Source organism: Schistocerca piceifrons, chromosome 8, assembly GCF_021461385.2.
Source record: "Schistocerca piceifrons isolate TAMUIC-IGC-003096 chromosome 8, iqSchPice1.1, whole genome shotgun sequence".
In the NCBI taxonomy this organism is placed as follows: domain Eukaryota; kingdom Metazoa; phylum Arthropoda; class Insecta; order Orthoptera; family Acrididae; genus Schistocerca; species Schistocerca piceifrons.
In genome coordinates, this window is record NC_060145.1 from 226,938,399 (window position 1) to 226,960,230 (window position 21,832).

At 39.4% G+C, this 21,832-nt stretch overlaps 1 protein-coding gene across 1 annotated transcript in view; it reads right to left on the reverse strand.

Moving 5' to 3' along the window:
* The window catches only part of LOC124712229 (potassium channel subfamily K member 18-like), a 145,267-nt gene that overhangs the window by 42,868 nt on the left and 80,567 nt on the right, over window positions 1-21,832 (reverse strand). Inside the window, exons 3-5 of the mRNA XM_047242523.1 lie at window positions 20,939-20,976; window positions 20,853-20,905; window positions 4,240-4,278 (exon numbers count right to left, since the gene is read on the reverse strand). Of these exons, the coding sequence (XP_047098479.1) occupies window positions 4,240-4,278; window positions 20,853-20,905; window positions 20,939-20,976 (130 nt within the window). The remainder of the gene's footprint in view (window positions 1-4,239; window positions 4,279-20,852; window positions 20,906-20,938; window positions 20,977-21,832) is intronic.

Sequence of the window (21,832 nt, forward strand, 5' to 3'; positions counted from 1 at the left end):
AAAAATATCTGCTAGGAGGGATGTATGAGCTCTGTTTCTAAGAGTTTTATTGGACATTGTTCAGCCATGGCTTCTCAAAGGTGGAGTAGAGCTTGCGCAGAAAACAGCGAGAGACTCTGTGGCGAAGAGAGGGATGAAAATTTTGAATGATCACATTTGTTCAGGGGAAGAGGAGGGAGACTCAGTGGAGCGTGATGGAGACGAGAGCTGCGGGCTTGTATTCGAGAATCAGCTTGCCACTCTATTTCTGATGGGCTTTTTCTGCCATCAGGCTGCAGTGGACGCACGTCTAGTCGATCGCAACCGTAGATTCTCGTGAGAATAGCATGACACTTAGGCTATCACATGGTTAGCAAATATCGATCTATTATATTTAAACTTAATTAGTCACTGTGACTTGATTTCCGGTCTTGTGGCCTTGCAAATTTCTATCGATTAATTTTAAACTTGGTTAGTTAATGCGACTCGATTTCTGGTCTTGTGGCCTTGAGCTTATCCATCACTGAGTGCGTTTCAATATTTGCGTGTGGAACACATGCTTTACTTCCCAGTACGGTAAGAGTAATGGTTATGCACCTACAGTGATTATGCAGCTTGGGGGGGGGGGGGGGGGAGGAGCAACATTTGATTTGATCGTCACTCTTGCCTTAGACATTTCTTGTGGGCTTGTCAGGCAGACCTAAGATTCAGTTAGATTGCCTTCAACTACATATATTTTCTTTTGATTTGCTTTTATTGGATTAATAACATTAATACACGATTCCTGCGTTTGTGTACTCGCAAACAGTAAGTAAAATTGAGTATAATCTGGACCAAAACTATCAATTCAGTAGACAGATAAGGTATCCCAAACATTAATGTTTTGGTTTAGTAATAACCGTCACACGTAACTAAGTTACGAGGGCTTTATTTTTTATCAGATGATCCATTGCGTGAAAAATTCCGTTAGGTATTTCATGGAAAACGATTTGTTTCCTTGTCGGCCGCTTTGACACGATTAAGAGAAACGACAAAAGGGTTTGTTATCTCGAGACGGCGTCTTGCAATCAGTCTAATGTTGGTATTTTTTATAAATGAAACAGTACTGTTCACTATAGTTGTACCAGTGTAAAAAAAAAAAATTGTTCCGAATATATTATGTCCTGTTCTTGTGGAACTTTTAGATCTTAGCACCCCTAATTTTTTAAACCACTAGTTCGTAAGTCCATATTTTCTAGATAATTGCCCTGACAACATTAGCCATGGGAGTCATTTGCTTATCAATAGTAGATCGACTGCAGGACTGCACGAAGGCACAGGTAGATGGTGACCAGCTTATTTAATTAAGAAGAGTAGCTCGGTAGACGAAACTGTACGTCAGGTATTTGCTGATGACGATGATGACATCTGTAGCTACGTCTACATGGATACTCTTCAAATCACATTTAAGGTGACATTATATGTCCTATACCGCCAACGATGTTAAATTATCGGATTGTGTGACCCATAATTTGGAAACTTACAATTTTCCATAATTATTGACTGCACCTTTCTAGATACACTGAACTAGAATTATTACTAAAATTGTATTGAGGGGCATGTTATCTTTTTTTTTCGAAAAAGGCACGCAATTTTTTTGACAGAATTTTGTAAATAAATGAACATAAAAACAAAACAACTCAGCATATTTTAATTATTCCAGTTCCATAAGTGTTGAACCTAACACTTGTCATGCTGTGACAATTTCATGTCTCTACCATCAGTGCTTTTTTAGATAGCGGGTTATTTATTGCAGAAAATGTAGTTCAGAGATATTGAGGTTTAAAATTTTTTATTACAAATTCTTATACAGACTTACATTTCTGCGTCTTTTATGCACTAGAATTGCGCTGGCCCATAGTCAGTGTCTTCTTCAGTGTCACAACAGCCCAGTGCTTTTCTTTCTTGCTTATTTTGTCGTTTGCTGAGCAGCTAACTCTGCTTCACGTACACGAAGCACATCCAGTTCCCGCAGTCCTTTTAACTGTGTTCTGTCCAAATCATACACCTAACTTCTCCAGAATCTTAATTCTTTCATAGTTCCCACCATTAAAAGTTATTACAGCATCAGACGCTGCTAACGTTAGAGTCATAAGGCCAACAAATACATTTTTAGGTACACAGCACCACACAAGATTTTTGGAGGACTCATTCACATTCTGGGTCTTCCCATGTAAGCTCTTCTTCAGTAGCTCAGGATTTTTCAAATCTGTAAATAGGTTTGATTGCCTCCATTACTGCCAAAGTAAGAGAATGTTTATGTGTAAACTCATGCAGAGTGGCAGAAAATTCAGCTTGCCTATATTTACACCAAGTGTTTGGTGGAGGTGGACAAAAAGCATGACATGGCTTTTCATCGGTTGATATTCGATTAAAACAAAGTGCTCCACACAGCTCTTTTCTTCTTCTCTGAATTGTCACAGTTACCGCTAGTGGGCTTATCATACTATTCCTGTAAAAGCAATAGAAGTTAGCTTACTACAAAAATAGCCAGTAATCACACTTCTTTCAACGAAAACTACTATCAGAAATAAAGGACTGATTTGTTTATTCGTAGTGCCACTTCTGAGACGAAGCAGTACGCACATAACAAAGCAATTCACACCCTTCTAGACTGAGTAGTTCCCAAGATATGTCTGCCCAACTGTGACAGTATATGCGTAGCCGCGATATTCAACAGTCACACGTCAACATTCAAAATATTATTTGAAGGTCTAACAATTGTCTGTTGTTAATGTATTATATACCAAAATGTTCAAGAAAAGCCCAAGTACACTATCGAGTAGAACACAGAAAATGTCAAAATTCAATGAATTTCACGAACAATGTCGCTTAAGTGCCTGCCAGAGGGTTCATCTAACCACCTTCACAAGAATGCTCTATTATTCCGCTATCGAGCAGTGCTCGAAGAAAAAAAAAAAAAAAAAAAAAAAAACACCTACAGCTTTCCATACGAGCTCTGATTTCCGTTATTTTATTGTGATCATCATTTATCTCTATGTAGTTTGGGGTCAACAAAGTATTTTCGTATTCGGAGGAGAAAGTTGTTGACTGAAATTTAGTGAGAAGATCCCGTCGCAACGAGAAAGGATTTTCATTTAAGAATGTCCACCCCAAATACTGTATCATGTCCGTGAACTTCTCTGGCCTGCTTCTCGATAATACAAAACGTGGTAATCTTCTTTGAATTTTCTCGATGCACTCCTTTTAATCCCACACCGTGCTGCAGCACCCCAAGAGATTATGGACAAGCATAGTGTAGGCGGTCTATTTAGTACATCTGGTGCATCTTATAAGTGTTCTGCCAATAAATATCAGTCTTTGGTTCGCCTCCCATACAGTGTCTTCTACGTGTTCTTTCCAATTTAAGTTATTCGTAATTGTGATTGCTAAGTTTTTAGTTTAATTTAGACCCTTTGTATTTGACTGATTTATCGTGTAAGTGAAGTTTCGCGGATTCCTTCTGGCACTCACGTGGAAGTCCTCACACTTTTCATTATTTAGGGTCAATTGCCGATTTCCGCAGCATGCAGATACCTTTCCTAGATAGTTTTGCAATTTGATTTGATCTTCGGCATCAGGTTAGTAGGCGATTAACGACAGCATGGAACAAACTTAGACTGCTGCCCACACTGACTTCTAAACCGTTTGTACAGATAAGGAATAACAAAGGGCCTAGAACGCCACAAATCACTTTGGTTTTACTCGGTGACTTGCCTTCATTTACCCAAACTGTGACCTCTCTGACAAAAATCACGAATCCAGTCGCATAACTGAGACGATATTCTATAAGCATGCAATTTGATTACAAGCCGTTTGTGAGGAACAGTGTCAAAATCCTTCCGGATATCAAAAAATACAGAATCAATTTAAACTTCCTTGAGAATATCATTCAACACTAAGTGTGAGTAAACAGCTAATTGTGTTTCACAAGAATAATGTTTTCTAAATCCATATTGTCTGTGTGTCAACAGATAGTTCTCTTCGGTGTAATTCATAATATATGTTCCAAAATCCTGCTGCATATCGACGTCAATTATATGAGCTTGTAATTTAGTGTATTATTCCTTTTGCCTTTGTTAAATACTGGTACGACCTGTGCAACTTTCCAGTCTTTTGGTACGAATCTTTCGTAGAGCGAGCGGTTGTATACAATTTTTAAGTATGGAACTATTGCGTCAGCATGCTCTGAAAGGAATCTAATTAGTATACAGCCTGTACTGGAACACTTGCTTTCATTAAGTGATTTAAGTTGCTTCACTACTCCGAGGATATCTAATTCTAACTTAATGATGTTGGCAGTTGTTCTTGATTCGAATTCTGGAATATTTACTTCGTCTGCTTTGATGAAAGAATTGGGAAGGTAAAGTTTAATATCTGTGTCATAGTGACGATTTCATCGGTAGTATTGCCACTTATGCAGTGGAGGTAGTGCTGTGTCTTGCCGCTAGGATACTTTACATACGACCTGAATCTCTTTGTATTAACTGTGAGATTTCGAGACAAAGTCTCGTTATGAAAAGTACTGTAACCATCTCGCATTCAAGTTCGCGCTAAATTTCGAGCCTCCGTAATATATCGCCAATCTTGCGGATTTTGCATTCTTTTAAATTTTGCCTGCTTTTTTCGTTGTTTGTGCAACAGAGTTCTAACTCGTTTTGTGTACCAAGGGGGATCAGTTCCGTCGTTTGTTAATTAATTTGGCGTAGATCTCTCAACTCCTGTCGATACAATTTTTTTGAATTTGAATTTAAGTCGCATCTGAGTAGACTTATATTGTTAATTAGGAAAGAGTAGAGATTGTCTCTCAGGAAGGCGTCAAGCAAATTTTTATGTGCTTTTTCGAACAGGTTTATTGTTCGTTTATTTTTGGATTTGGGGGCTAAGGTATTCAGTCTCGTTACGACAAACCTCTCTTTTCTAATCCCTGTATTCGTTTTGATGCTCTTTACTAGCTCAATATTATTTGTTGTTAAGAGATGACTTTGTTGAAATGTTTGGCCAAAAAGACATGGTGTATCTCCATCACACTCGATTGGGGATTATACTGTTCGCACTGGTAAACCTAGATGGCTTGGCCATTATCAGTGTATCAGGGAACGACGGCGGCTGACTTTGATGATACAATCAAGAAGAAAGGTAAGGCATGGTTGCTGTATGATGGGAAGTCAAATGAAAACACAACACCCGCCACAACGGCACCATGGAATGGTTACAGTCAAAAGTAATCACTACCCGGTTTAAGATGCTTACACCACGGGGAAACGAGACGGTCGATTCCCGTTTCGTAGAATGCGGTCTGCCACTAACAGATCCATAACCGTTCCCACTCTTGCACTTCATCCGACTGATACAAGGCATGTCTTTCTTCAGGTTACCAAAGATGTTATAAGTACACGGTGGAAGATCCTGCGGAGTATGCTGCGCTGTTCCCCAACCAAATAACTGAAGCCTGGCCTCCGTCCGATTGGCAGCTAGACGGTGGCGGCTATCGTGCAACAGGATGATTCCGCCCAACAGCATTCCCACAGTAAGAGGGCAAATGGCAAAGCTAACAGTGGAGACATCCCACTGATCCCCGACCAACGGCATCCAGAGCTGTTCACACAAGTTGCGCTAAGGTCACGATGACCTACATGTGCGACAGCAGAGGCCCTCTACTCGTCGATTTCCTCGAGTGCGGAACGGATATCAATGCGCAGCGCTATGAAGACACTGCAGAAACTGAGACGTCCCTTGTAATCAAATCACCCAAGCATTCCGCCGAAAAGAATCATTCTGTTGCACGATAACGTCTGCCCACGTACTGTCACTCGGACGAAAGCTCCACTTCAGCGAATTTGTTGCGAAATACTAGAAAATCCTTCTTACAGACCGTATCTTTCACTGCGTTATTTTCACGTTTTCGGTGACATGAAAGTGACATGTGTGGGCGTCAGTTTCAGCTGGACGAAGAAGTGCAAGAGTGAAAGCGGTTGTGGATATGTCAACGGCCAACTGATTTCTATGAAACAGGAATTGATGATTTGGTTTCACAGTGCGGTAAATGTCTTAAATCGGGTGGTAGTTAGTTTTCACTGAAATCGTTCCATTCTCCCATTGTGAAGGGTGTTCGGTGATCACTTGATTGCCGTATATAATGTAAAGGATAAACTGAGAATGAGAGCTTTCAATGAAATATCGCTTATTGGTACCGGAGGCATAAGAGATATTACAATGTCAAAATCGTAAATGATCGTAATAAAGTCTCCTTCATTTTGATGAAATTCAATGAACTATGCTATCGTATTAATAAGAATACTAGGTCGTAGCAGCAGACGGGTTAGAGATTATCAGTGTATCGAAGAAGAATGGCAGCGCGAAAGATTATTCTGACCGAGTATTGGTGAAGCTGCATTCATTACAGTAGGGTATCATGCAGGGAATTGAAAACATTGTGCTGCTTGATATTTTATTTTAGTATATAAGCTTATTTCGGCTTTACTGCCTTCATCACTACATGTTCTGAGGTTATAGACGGACGTATGTCAACTCTGAGTACATCATTATCGTAATATCTTTTTCCGCAACGTTTTAAAGTTGTTCTATAATTTTCTGTTACATGTATATTATAATGTGGTAACGACCTTGCCGCAGTGGATACACCGATTCCCGTGAGATCACCGCAGTTAAGTGCTGACGGGCGTGGTCGGCAGTTGGATGGGTGACCATCCAGGCTGCCATGCGCTGTTGCCATTTTTCGGGGTGCACTCAGCCTCGTGATGGCGATTGAGGAGCTACTCGACCGAAGAGTAGCGGCTTCGGTTAAGAATACCATCTTACGAGCGGGAGAGCGGTGTGCTGATCCCATGCCCCTCCTATCCACATCCTCCACCGAGGATGACAAGGCGGTCGGATGGTCCCGGTAGGCCACGAGTGGCCTCAAGACGGAGTGCTTTTCTATGTATATGATAATAGGTTGTAAGAGGTCCGAGCAGATGTAATTTCGATGTATTGCTCATGCGCTGCCTGCGATATGCAAGGTATAAGAGAATCGCTGACCAGAGAGCAGTGTTGACTGAGTAGGTACTGTGTAGCTGTAGCAGTATAAGTTGTGTCTAGTCTGCGCTCGTCTGCCGTCTGCTCTGGTCTGGTGTATCGTGTTGGTTGGGCCGGTCGCGGTGCAGCGATGCCAGAGCCTGAGTATTATTGTATAAGGTAAAAAGCAGCCTCGCGCATATCTAGTAATGTATCTGAACTCGCATGTAAATGTTTTAAAAATATGTCCTAATAATAACCGTTGTCATATAAAGTAATTTCTAACAAACATTCGTTTCAATTTAAATAATTTACTAATTTCTTCAATCCATGACCATTCCTATTGTTGCGAAAGAAAAATCAGTTGCTTCCTTTCATAAATGACAAATCTATCGGCCAGCATTGCACAGAGCTGTGCCGGAAAAATTTTAGGTAAGAGCTGATATATTCGCCGTTTTTATTGAGGTAAGAATTTTTGCCTTTTTTTTATTCAGACTGCTGTCGTCCAAAATTTACCAGGTTACTGAACTAATTTTTTATTACGAGGTTTAGGAATTTTTCTGTTTCGAGCTTACATTAGATGAGAAAAGAATTTTGTGGGCACATTAAATGGGAAACAAATTTTGTGTGGAGGTTAAATATGAATGAATTTCCGTAGGGAGGTTATAAATGGGAACCAATTTTGTTCTGAGGTTACACTAAAAATAGAATCACAATCCATAATATTTATTTAATATATTTTGTAGGGAGGTTACACTTGGCGACAACCGGTCAGGATCGTATTTCTTTGTGAATTTCTGAGAAGTGGTCATATATCTGCTCTTATTTACTTAGATGTAGTTTGCATCTGGCGCAACGCATTTACTAATTTGTCACTCTTTCCTTCACAGATCATCGGCAATTCATTGCTCTTTGTTGTAATTGTGTTTGTTCCATTTTTGCTTTGTCTTTGCTTCATTTTGTGCTTAATTTTGATTTGTGAAAAATGCCGCTAAAACCTGTTAACAGTACATCGCGATGTGCAATGAGTGAAATAGCCGACTCGAATAATTTGACCGATAATACCCGACACTCAGTGTCTTAATGATAGTCCTCCATTTACAGACAATCAGTGCGTACCAATAACTAGTAATGATTTTAATTCTAATGATGAGCAAACTAATTCAACTATGTCCACAGTAAATGTAACAATTGATGACGCGGCACATTCTGATACAATGGACGCTGCCCAGTTTGACACGCCTAATTTGCAAAATTTACGTAGTGAACATATAATTGTTTCTAACGAAGGTGAACAATATTCACAAAACATGTCAAGTTTATTTGATTCCGGTGTAGTGACCAACAGTGCACATTCAATTGGCAAACCTTTTCAAGAATTACAGAATGACCAAATGGTTACAGAAAACGTGACAAATGCAGATACGCCAACACACAGCATAGAAAATAGAGTCGCTAATTTTGGCTGGGATCAAGTTATGGCAGTATTGCTACAGCTTAATAAAGAAATAGACAACAATTCCAAACAGTCGAAGAAAGAACAAGACGACAATTACAAACGACTCAATGAATCGAACAAACAACTTAATGAAAATCTCAAACAACAAATTAATGAAAGAGAAGACAACAACTTAATGAAAAATTAGATAACAATTCCAAACAGCTTAGTGAACAGATTACAGCCGTTGCCGTGCAATGTCATGATACTAAAGAACAATTACGTGAGGAAATTAAGGGTTGTGCTAGGAACAGTAGTGAAGAAATTAGATCTGTGGCACAAGAATTAAGTAATACACATGCAGCCACAACTAAAATGCTTAGAGACGAAATTAACGCAGTCGCTCAACAATGCTCTGAAAACGCAACACAGTTACGCGACGAGTTTAAATTAATGTCAGCAGAACTTTCACACACACTGGACGCGAAAGTAGATACGAAATTTGACCAACAGTACAGCCAAATTGACGAACGTTTTAATCACCACCTACAAAACAGTGAAACGCGTTACCGTAAATTTATACAGGAACAGAATAAAATAAAGCGACAAGTCATGGAAACAATTACTGCACAGAGACAGGAAGATAGGAGTAAATTGTTTACGAAAGCAAAAACATACGTAGACAACAATATTGCTACAGTATCAGACGAAATTAATACTATCAAACAGTTGAACACCGAATTACATGATGAAATCTGTGATCTTAAAACAAAAACAGACACACACACAGTAGACTTCCAGACAGTGACCGACAGACTTGAAGAGTTAGAACTAATACAGGATCCCGATGCCATCAAAGCAGACGTTAAAAAATTGAGCAAAATCACACGTGAAATACAAAAACTAATTAATGCTTGTGATACTAAAAACGATGATCAGGTAAAAGTACTGACTGAAAAATATGATGAATTGGCCAGTCGTGTTGACGTTATCGAAAGTAATAATGACACCAAATCAGACGATACGTCACCTGTTTCGTTTAATCAAGCACCCGAATTCCAAAATTTACAGCAGACGATCAGTGAGATAGGTTCGTCCAATAATACATTACGTAGAAAATTGTCATCTACACAGCAAGAGGTGACGGAGATGAAAAATATTTCAGCCTTTAACACATCACAGCATTCGCCACTTTCCGAACATTTCACAGACTCACACAGCCAGTATAAATTACGTAATTTACAGAGAGTACGTGAGTTAAATTCCGAACTGTCACAGACAAACAGATTATCATACAGTCCTGAACCTGTTCAGACATACAGAGACGATAATTTTGATTACAAGCACTTTCTAACCGTGAGAAAATTTAAGGTAATTTAAAAATCACAGAACACAGATTCACCCATTGGATTGGATACAACACTTTAGCTTTGCTTTTCCACCGACTTGGCCCGTAACACACAAACTTGAATTTATTTGCAGTTTTTTGGAAGGCGAACCGGCAACTCGTATGAGACCGATCGCGAGACAATGCTATTCGGTAGAAGAATTTAAGAATGCTTTTCTGTCAGCATATTGGTCGAAGACGACACAGAGCGGAATCAAGGATCAATTAATTAATTTACCGAATTATGAAAACTCAAATTTTTCCACTGTCACGCAATTTTTAGAATACATGGTCCAACAAAACCAGTACTTATGTGAGCCATACAGTGAATCTGCACTTATTATGTATTTCTAAATTACCACGATCATTAAGAGCATCACTTTTAACAGGTCAACAGAAAGAAAATATTTCGGCATTCAGAGATCTGTTACAGCTTTTAGAAAGTTCAGCAATCAGATTATTCCTTCATAAGCAAAAATTTTTCATATAATAACCAAGGTCAACAAGCATACAGCAACTACGATCAGCCATGCTATTTCAATAGCAAAGGTAATAGACGCTTCAGGAACGACAACCACCAGAACTCTAATGACAGACAAAATTTTAATTATCAGTATCGTCAAAATTATCAGCAACAGGAACCACATTTTGGTAACAATAGAGGTTTTTCCCAACAAAACCAACCGGTTAGCATACCAAACCAACAATGCAGTCTGCAAGGTCAACCAAGCTTTAATGTTTAGCCGCCTACACGTATAGCATCAGCTCCAACAAATAGTAACGCACAGCAACAAGGAAATCAGTACGTGCGGAAAACACACCATTTCAACTCATATCGCAACGCACCGTTTAGAAATGACTATCATGACAGACGTAAAAGTAATGGGCACAATTTTCAGCATACGTTTAATAACAGTCGGTCTTACCAGCAGCAGAATCATCCGCAACAACAGATTATCATGAATGAACCAGATAGTAGATATCATCCCGAACGTAATACGTCAGGATGAAATAACAGAACAGTACAAATAGTCGAAATGCCACAGCATCCTCCCGCAAATAATAGCACGTCAGATAGAATTTGACTAGATACAGTACAGGCTGCATCTTCCAGCAACGCAAGCAATACTTTTGACACAGAGAATCTTGTTCACGAAAATGTTATTACTTTTGAAGACATCCGAAACACTCTTTTGCAGGAAAAACCAGTTATTAAAAAAACCATTTCCCACCGTCTCATTGAAGTAAAGATTGGATCATCCAAATTTTCAGCAATAATCGATTCTGGATCACCTATGTCAGTCATAAATGAAGAAACTTTCAACGAATGTAACAAAAAGAATACCTATCCTACGTTACCATTAGGTAAAGGAGTAGATGTAAAATTACAGACACATTTATCACTTTGTATTGCAGGTCATACATTTCACTCAAATTTTTGGATTGTTCCCTTATTGACAACAGACGTTATTTTAGGTACGAATTTTCTGGTACAACACGACGCAATTATTGACTTTCAAAATTCCTATTTAATGTTAAAGGATGAAAATGTACAATCGGCTTTAGAATTTCAGCACTCTTTACCTGCAGCAGAACAAACAATTAATCGTACAGAGGTCATTTCCTAATCACGTAACATAGACTGTCATTCCACATTGTTCACAGATACGTACGTACACAACTATAATACTCCAGACGAAGCCGACTATGAAGTTATACAGATGATTTCTGATAAAGTTAAACAGAGCAGTGCAAATACAGACGACGAACGCACGCAACTATGCAAAAATCCTTTACAGCAAGCTCCAGTTTTTGACAACGTCCCTGGTACTATGTCCGGTTTTATGTATGAATTTCAAGTTAAACAGCACGATACATTTAAAGCCAAACATTATCCTATTCCATACATTCACACAGAACAAGTTAAGAAAGAATTGCAAGCTATGCTTCACCAAGGTATTATTGAACCGGCAGTTAGTCCGTACATAAACCCACTCCATATTGTTAAGAAAAAGGATGGTTCACTTCGTCTCGTACTTGATTCGCGACACATCAACAACATTATTATTAATAAAACAGATCGCCCACAGACACTAGAAGAACTTCTACAGAAATTTCATGGTACTGGTATTTATTCCACATTACATTTGAAATCGGGATTTAGGCAAATTCAGCTCCATCCGAACTGCAGAAAATACACGGCTTTTCTCTGTTTTGATGACTGTTATCAATTTTTGTAAATTACCGTTCGGTTTAACTATTTCTTCAGCATCATATATTCGCGGTTTGAATACTACACTTCAGACAGAATTAAAAGACAGAATCACAACGTATGTAGACGACTTTCTTATTGCAGAAGCTAACTGGTCTGAACACAATCTGATTCTTGAACGACTGTTACGGACTTTTCGTGCACAAGGACTCACAGTTAATCTCAGTAAATCGCACTTTGGCAAAACTTCTATAAAATTTCTTGGGCATGTAATTTCAGCAGAAGGCATTGCGCCTGACACGGAAAAACTTCAAGCTTTACGTGACATTACTGTTCCTACGACGAAGAAACAACTACGCAGCTTTTTGGGTTTAATTAACTTTTTTCGTAAATTTATTCATTACTCTGCTTTAGACACCCCTAGATTATGTCAATTGACGGGTAAAAACACTATTTGGTCCTGGGATAGCCAAGCACATTTTGAATTTGTCAATCTGAAACAAGCTTTGTTGAATGCACCACTTTTATCACATCCAGATCTTACTAGAAATTTTTCCATTGCCACCGACATTTCTAACACCGCTTTAGGCGTACACATTTTTCAGGAAATTGATGAATATGGTTGTACAGTAATTAAAAACATCGCCTTTGCGAGTCGCATTCTGTCACCAGCTGAACGCAATTATTCTGTCACAGAACTTGAAACATTATGTGTTGTATGGGCATTTACGAGATTTAGGCATTTTCTTTATGGAAGACACACTACCGTTTACAGAGATCATAGAGCTATACAGTTTTCACTTTCCGCTAAATTTACACACGACAGATTAAACAGATGGAAACTTTATTTAGAGGAATTTAATTTTACAGTTGTTCACAATCCCGGTACACAAAATATTGTACCAGACGCACTATCCCGTTCTCTCAGCAACAATCAGCAAGACATCGCAACCAACTTCTGCAAAGCAAATTTCAGCGTCATGTATATTCAACACGTTGCATTTGAAAATTTCATTTCGTCGTCATTATGAGACATAGCACAAGAGCAGAGTAAAGACAACGTATGGAAAGAAATCAAAAACCTTTGGCAAGATAGGAATAATGTTACCATTAGAAACCATTACACTGTACGCAATAATATTCTGTTTCGCCGCTCTCAACCTGACAGCTATGTATTCCTGACGAGCTAGTTAACAAATTAATTTGGAATACTCATTTAAGTTAAGCACGTTACGGAGCCAGAAAATGTTTTCTCATACTGAGACAGAACTGTTATTTTGCCAATATGGAGAAACGTATTCGACGAGTTTTAGCGTCATGTAAAATCTGCCAGAAAGGTAAGTCAGACACGACTTCACATATTCCTCCATTACATCCCATTGTACCTGTTAAACTGAGACACATGGCCGCTGTAGACATTTTTGGCCCGATTCCCAGAACTAATAGAGGTTTTTGCTACATCTTTGTCGCTGTTGAACTCACTTCGAAATTTGTTACCTTCACGCCGTTGCGCAAAGCTAGTGCTAAAACCGTTTGGAAAGCAATTGTATAACATTTTCTATTTCATATAGGGCATGTATTGAAAGTAATTTCCGACAGTCGACCACAGTTTTGATCTGCTATATGGACACGTATGTTACGAACAAAAAACATTTCTCCGATCTATATATCCAATTATCACGCTTCTTCGAACCCTTGTGAACGACTAATGAAAGAAATTGGCAAACTGTGTAGAATATACTGCCATAAAAGACATATTGATTGGGACACACACATACTCTCATTCCAGGATGTAATTAATTCCATACCAAATGAATCTACTATGCTATCTCCGACTGTTATACTGAAAAATGTCGAACCACCTAACAAAATTAAAGAATTAGTATCCTTTCCTACATCTCGTCGACTACGACACCATGAAATAATTGACATTGCGCTGAACAACATAAAACGTGCCGCAGAGCGCCGGAGAAGACAGCAAAAACGGGTTTGTACCCGCAGTGACTTTCACATTGGACAGAAGATATTAGTACGTACACACTATCTATCCAACAGAGGAAAGAATAGATGCAGTAAATTTGAGCTTCTATACGCAGGTCCATATCGAATTCGCAGCATTCCTCACCCCAATGTAGTACACATCGAAACTTTGAGAACCAGAAAAAGCAAAGGCAATCATCATGTCCCCAGTAATAAACCCTTTATTGAATGAACATACTTTATGATTTATCACAATGTAATGCCATTTCCTGATTTTTATATGACCAATGATGCAATTATATATATGTGACTACTTACTGATGATTATCATATTTTTTCTTGGCAAGTACTCAGCAAGGTAAGGTTAGCAGGTCGCTTTTCCTGTCGTTACACAACAGACCGTGCACATTTTTTCAGATAAACTTACATATTTTATGACCAATTATGCAATTCTATCTAGTGACATATTAATTTTATCAAATTCTTTCTCCATTAAAGTCTTCAACTCTCGCCTCTATCAACTACACAACATACAAGCTGAACACAAAGTAAGTCATTTCATGTCGTTATATATCAGACGGTGCACATTTTCCATTTTTCATGTATGTATGATTGAATTTCCTGTTTTGTTTGTATGCACCACGAAATCTTTAAGATGTAAAAAACACCACTTGACTTTGACATTTTGCTTTATGATATCTCAACATCGTGACTATTTTAAATGTTTTTTGCTACTACATTATGTTACTCTGTGTACATTTTGCACCTGAACACTGTCTATGTTTTTGACATAATACGTTTTCTGTCATGCTATGCTGTATGCTTAATTATATCACTAGAAACCAGTTTTTATTTAATGGGTATATGATTTAAATGCAAGATATTAATCCTTATTCATCATTTTCAGAAAGCAATAACGTGTAAAAGAAATAAATTAAACAAACCACAGTAGATTACTATGAAATGGGAGTTTCACCTTCGGAATGAACGAAAGAAGATGTAATACCAAGTCATGAAGAGTAAATGGATCAGAATCAACAAGTATTAACAAGAATATACTATACACATCGTATGATAGCAGTCTTAACTAATTATTTTTCTTACAGAATACGAGGCGATTAATGCAGGCTGTCAGATAGAATTACACATCTTAGTTTTAGTGATGAAATATGCTAGAAATAAGAATCTCTATACCATGAATAGTTGTATGAAGTAAATAGTAATATGAATAATGGATAATGAAGCGTCTTTTTGCAGATGATAATGAATGGTGATGAATACTTATATGAAGAATATGCTAATATGAATATTGAAGTTTATCTTTGCAGGTGATGATAGTAATGAAGTTATGGTAATATGAATAATGAAGATTTTCTTTGCAGATGAGAATAATGATGAAGTTTATATGTTTAATGTTAGTTAAGAAATGCTATGTAGTTATTTAAGTATTTGTTGCAGTTCGTTTGGACAAGACATAATGTCGCATGGTATAATGACTGAATGTTTTGGAAAGGACAGCTAGAGTACATACATATTGAGTACACGTTTCATTACCTGTTAATTCGAAGTTCACTACTTTTCAGCATATTATGCATTTCTTCTTTCAGCTTAATAACCCATTTTGTATTTTTTCTAGGAGAAGCTATTCATGAAATTAATGTGCTATAAGCAGTTAGTCATTAAACCTGGTCTAATACTTGCATTTTTTACCCATTTGTCTGTGTCATTCATGAATGTGATCACATATACTCTACTTGTTTCATAACCTTGCTACAGCTGACTCATGACGAATGACGTTACCTATCCTCATTTGCAGCAATAAGTCAAAAGCAAATATTGTTATGCCCCAGCAATTAATTATCGATTCCAACGCAATGCATTGCTAGCACAAGAAAAAATGTATTACCAGTCCCAAATAATGCTACCAGTTTAAGAGAGTTCTGAGTAAAACTGAATGATGTTTTCTAATCACAGACCTTGAGTAATAGTTACAGTGTGTTACATTTTTAATATGTCACTTGAATGATGAGTTCTGAGTAATAGTGAATGATATTTTGTAATAATGCATACATGCTATGCCAATAATTTCTGTAAATAATATTTTTGATTATAAATGCTGTGGCAATAATTAACTCTCATTTTGAATGATGACTTCTGATGGTTTGTAACTGGCCAATGAGTGCCGATAATTATTTAAAATATGTCATATGTCACTTGAATGATGAAAAATGTATGTCACATACATATATGAATACCAGTAGCTTCATGCTACACTCATTAGCTCCTGTTTTGAATGATGACTTCTGATGGTTTGTAACTGGCCAATGAGTGCCAATAATTAATTTAAATATGTCGTATGTCACTTGAATGATGAAAAATGTTTTGTAATATTCAATACTTGCTACATGTTTAGTAACTGGCCAATGAATGCCACTGTTTCTTATATTCTAAATTTGTATTATGTCACTTACATGCTATTATATATGAATACCAGTAGCTTGATGCTACACTCAATATCTCCTGTTTTGAATGATGACTTCTGATGGTTTGTAACTGGCCAATGAGTGCCAATGATTACTATAACTAAATGAATTATGTGAATGGTATGCCATTAATTAACTCTTGCTTTGAATGATCATTTTTGAATAATGCATAAAAATGGTTTGTAACTGGCCAATGAGTGCCAATGTTCACTGTAATCAGATGACTTATGAATAATACTCTGTAATACTTCATACATAGTACAGAAATGTTTAGTAACTAGGCAATGAGTGCTACCAATTACTCAAATCGGTTGATAGACTAGTGTAATTCTCAATGATGACTAGCATAATACTTAATGTCCTTCACCTTCTGACCTAATTACCAGAAATTACTGCAATATCCGTTTGTCCTGTCTATCCTTATGATCATGGAGCACTGTATTTGGTTTCTGCACTAATTCTACGTTGGTGAAAGAGTGTGGTGTTGACACATCATGGTGTCCACCACCTTGAACAATGGAGATGTTATTATGGTTCCACTGTTTGGAGTACCTAATGTACTACCAAATGATAACATTGAATAGTAATGCGACATTTAAGTGTCTTGGCTACACTGATTAATACTTCAGGGAAGAGAACTTCAGATTGTGTCACTTGGTGTTGTGCTTCTGTAGAAAGATATGGACTTTCAGTACAGCTACGTGCAACCTACTGTGATACAACCTTGATGCAATCCTCCCCTTTCCTATCCTAGTTCTTGTAAAATTGTAAAAAAATACTACAGTGTGTGTGCACTTTATGTCATTTGTTAATATGATTTGTACTCGTTGCGTATACATTTTGTCATTGCTTGATATGTTCTGTACTACAGTGTGTATGCATTTTATGTCATTTGTTAATATGTTTTGTACTCATTGCGTATTCATTTCGTGATTTCTTGACATGTTCTGTACTCAGTGCATGTGCACTCTATTTCATTTCATGTTCTGCACTTATATATATATGTATATACTCTGTGACTGTAAACTTAGTTAATTAAAAAAAATTTATTGCTCATGGCAAGTCCAATTGACTCACCATCACTGCCAAATTTTTGCACCCCCCCCCCCCCTCCACCAGTGGAGGGTTATGTAAGAGGTCCAAGCAGATGTAATTTCGATGTATTGTTCATGCGCTGCCTACGATATGCAAGGTATAAGAGAATCGCTGACCAGAGAGCAGTGTTGACTGAGTAGGTACTGTGTAGCTGTAGCAGTAAGTTGTGCCTAGTCTGCGCTTGTCTGCAGTCTGCTCTGGTCTGGTGTATCGTGTTGGCTGGGCCGGTCACAGTGCAGCGATGCCAGAGCCGGAGTATTTTTGTATAAGGTAAAAAGCAGCCTCGCGCATATCTAGTAATGTATCTGAACTCCCATGTAAATGTTTTAAAAAAATGTTCTAATAATAACTGTTGTCATATAAAGTAATTTCTAACAAACATTCATTTCAATTTAAATAATTTACTAATTTCTTCAATCCATGATCATTCCTATTGTTGCAAAAGAAAAATCAGTTGCTTCCTTTCATAAATGACAGATCTATCGGCCAGCATTGCACAGAGCTGTGCCGGAAAAATTTTAGGTAAGAGCAGATATATTCGCAGTTTTTATTGAGGTAAGAATTTTTGCCTTTTTTTATTCAGAATGATCTTACAGGGCCATGACGCAGCACTGCTGTCGTCCAAAATTTACCAGGTTACTGAATTTATTTTTTATTACGAGGTTTAGGAATTTTTCTGTTTCGAGCTTACATTAGATGAGAAAAGAATTTTGTGGGCACATTAAATGGGAAAAAAATTTTGTGTGGAGGTTAAATGTGAATGAATTTCCGTAGGGAGGTTATAAATGGGAACCAATTTTGTTCTGAGGTTACACTAAAAATAGAATCACTATCCATTATATTTATTTAATATTTTTTGTGGGGAGGTTACAAGGTTTTTCACTATCTGGCAATTGTAGATATAAAGTTTGACAGCTAGTTCATTACATAATGCCACTATCGCATATACACTAATGATCAAAAGTATCAGGACACCTGGCTGAAAATGACATAAGTTCCTAGTATCCTCCATCGGTGATGCTGAAATTCAATTTGGTGTTGGCCCAGCCTTAGCCTTGATGACAGCTTCCATTCTCGCAGGCATACGATCAAATAAGTGGTGGAAGATTTCTTGGGTAATGGCAGCCCAATCTTTACCGAGTGCTGCACAGAGTAGAGGTATCTATGTCGGTCCGCGAGGCCTGGCTCGATGTAGGCGTTCCAAAACATCTGAAACGTGTTCTATAGGATTCAGGTCAGGACTCTGTGCAGGCCAGTCCATTACCGGGATGTTATTGTCGTGTAACCACTCCATTACAGACCATGCATTATTAACAGGTGCTCGATCGTTTTGAAAGATGCAACTGCCATCCCCGAATTGCTCTTCAACAGTGGGATGCTAGAGGATCCTTAAAAGTTCAATGTAGGCATGTTCTGTGATTTTCCCAGGCAAGAGAACAAGGGGTGCAAGCCCCTCCATGAAAACACGAGCACGCCGTAACACCACCGCCTTCTAATTTTACTGTTGGCACTACACACGCAAACAGATAACGTTCACCGGGCATTCGCCATACCCACACCCTGCCATCGGACCGCCACATTGGGTAGCGTGTTTCGCCACTCCACACAACGTTTTTCCACTGTTCAATCGTCCAATGTTTACGCTCCTTACACCAAGCAAGCCGTCGTTTGGCATTTACCGGCATGATGCGTGGCTTATTAGCAGCCACTCGACCATGAAATCCAAGTTTTCTCATCTCCCGGATGACTGTGATATAACTTTCAGTGGTTCCTCATGCAGTTTAGAAGTCCTCTATGGTGGTCTAGATAGATGTCTGCCTATTAGACATTGCGACCGTCTTCAACTGTCGGCGGTCCCTGTCAGTCAACAGACGAGGTCGGCCTGTACGTTTTTGTGCTGTGCGTGTCCCTTGACGTTTCCACTTCACTATAACATCGGAAACAGTGGACCTAGGGATGTTCAGCAGTGTGGAAATCTCGCGTGCAGTCGTATGGCACAAGTGACACCCAATCGCCTGACCACGTTCGAAGCCGGAACCGCGTGACTGTTACGGTCGCAGGTTCGAATCCTGCCTCGGGCATGGGTGTATGTGATGTGGTTAGGTTAGTTAGGTTTGAGTAGTTCTAAGTTCTAGGGGACTGATGACCTCAGATCTTAAGTCCCATAGTGCTCAGAGCCATTTGAACCATTTCAACGTTCGAAGTCCGTGAGTTCCGCCGAGCGCTCCATTCTGCTCCCTGACGATAATGACTGATGATCTCGCTGATAAGGAGTACCTGGCAGTAGGTGGCAGCAGAATGCACCTAATATTAAAATGTGTGTTTTTGAGGGTGTCCGGATCCTTTTGATCACATAGTGTAGCGCTATAGTCTTCCACCTGAACGAGTAACGTCGTCGAAGGCAAATCGTTTACATTCGAGATACCGTGGCGGCACTGCGGCTGGCCCGGCAGGGTCTGGAGAGCAGCGCAGAGAGTGTAAGGGGTCCGTAGGCCCTTACTATAACTTTGCACTCGGCACAGGTCGATAGGGCGAACAATCGATTGTGACGTGTTGCGAGATCGAGTGGAGATGCACCAGTGTGGTTGGCGGGAATGGTGTGTGTGTGAAGCCCATTGTTGAAATAGGGTCTTTAACGGAGAAGGGTGTGGCCATCGCCGTGGCTAGACCCCTATGTAATAGATTAATGCCGGGAAAGTGAAGAAGTGTCATTATGAAAGTGATCAGTGACGTTACTAGTGCCGATATTTGGTCGCGTCTACCGCGCCGGCCTAACCTTGGATTGCAGTGTTGGATGCAGTGATGGATTAGCGTGTGACGATAATGGAAAATGAAGAAAGCCTGTGCTGAGATCAGCCATAATTAGAAATGAATGACGAAGGCAGTGGCTATCTCCTTTTTTGTGTTTTGAGAAGAATATAAGTTCGTAACTAGTAAAACTGTGTTGGTGTTCCTCATTACCAGACATTCAGTATTATAGTATTGATCAGAACGAACTGGAAAGTAACAACTTCCGTAGCAGTCAATTCCCATTACCAGCCCCATTAGGTTCACGGTCATGTTAAAAATAAATATTGGACTGCTATTCGATCAGATCAGGTCGGGATAATAAACGGAGGTGTTACAAGAGGGAGCTTCGGCATGCCGGAGTCAGCCGAGTACTCACGTCGGTTGGCCCGTCTAGCGCCGCGTCGAGTCCCGCGGCGTAGTCGTGGTGCGGGCCCTTGACTAAGTCGCCGTCGCGAGCGGGCGAGTGCAGGTTGTTGTGCGTGCTGCTGGCCGACGTGGTGAACGCCGTCACCGACGACGACGAGCGCACGTAGAACGGCTCCAGTTGCTGCTGCTGCTGCTGCTGCTGCAACAGCCACACGGCCCTCTCTTGCAACTGCGCATGAACAGGCGTCGAACAGGTACCATTCTAAAGCTGAGGTCCTACTGCTCTAGACAGTCTATCACTTTGTAGAATGAAATTTTCACTCTACAGCGGAGTGTGCGCTGATATGAAACTTCCTGGCAGATTAAAACTGTGTGCCGGACCGAGACTCGAACTCGGGACCTTTGCCTTTCGCGGGAAAGTGCTCTACCGACTGAGCTACCCAAGCACGAATCACGCCCCGTCCTCACAGCTTTAATTCCGCCAGTACCTCGTCTCCTACCTTCCAAACTTCACAGAAGCTCCCCTGCGAACCTTGCAGAAGGTTTGAAAGGTAGGAGACGAAGTACTGGCAGAAGTAAAGCTGTGAGGACGGGGCGTGAGCCGTGTTTGGGTAGCTCAGTTGCTAGAGAACTTGCTCGCGAAACGCAGAGGTCCAGAGTTCGAGTCTCGGTCCGGCACACAGTTTTAATCTGCCAGGAAGTTTCAGTCTATAACTTTTTCAATAAAAATTTTCTGAGTGTTATGTCGCGTCATTCACTACATGACACCGAAAGTGACACACCCAGAAGACATGGTCGGGTGTCAGTGCAGCATGTACACAACACTGCCGTGAACGAGGGGTGATCGAAAACTAAGGTTACAAGGCCAATATACACTCCTGGAAATTGAAATAAGAACACCGTGAATTCATTGTCCCAGGAAGGGGAAACTTTATTGACACATTCCTGGGGTCAGATACATCACATGATCACACTGACAGAACCACAGGCACATAGACACAGGCAACAGAGCATGCACAATGTCGGCACTAGTACAGTGTATATCC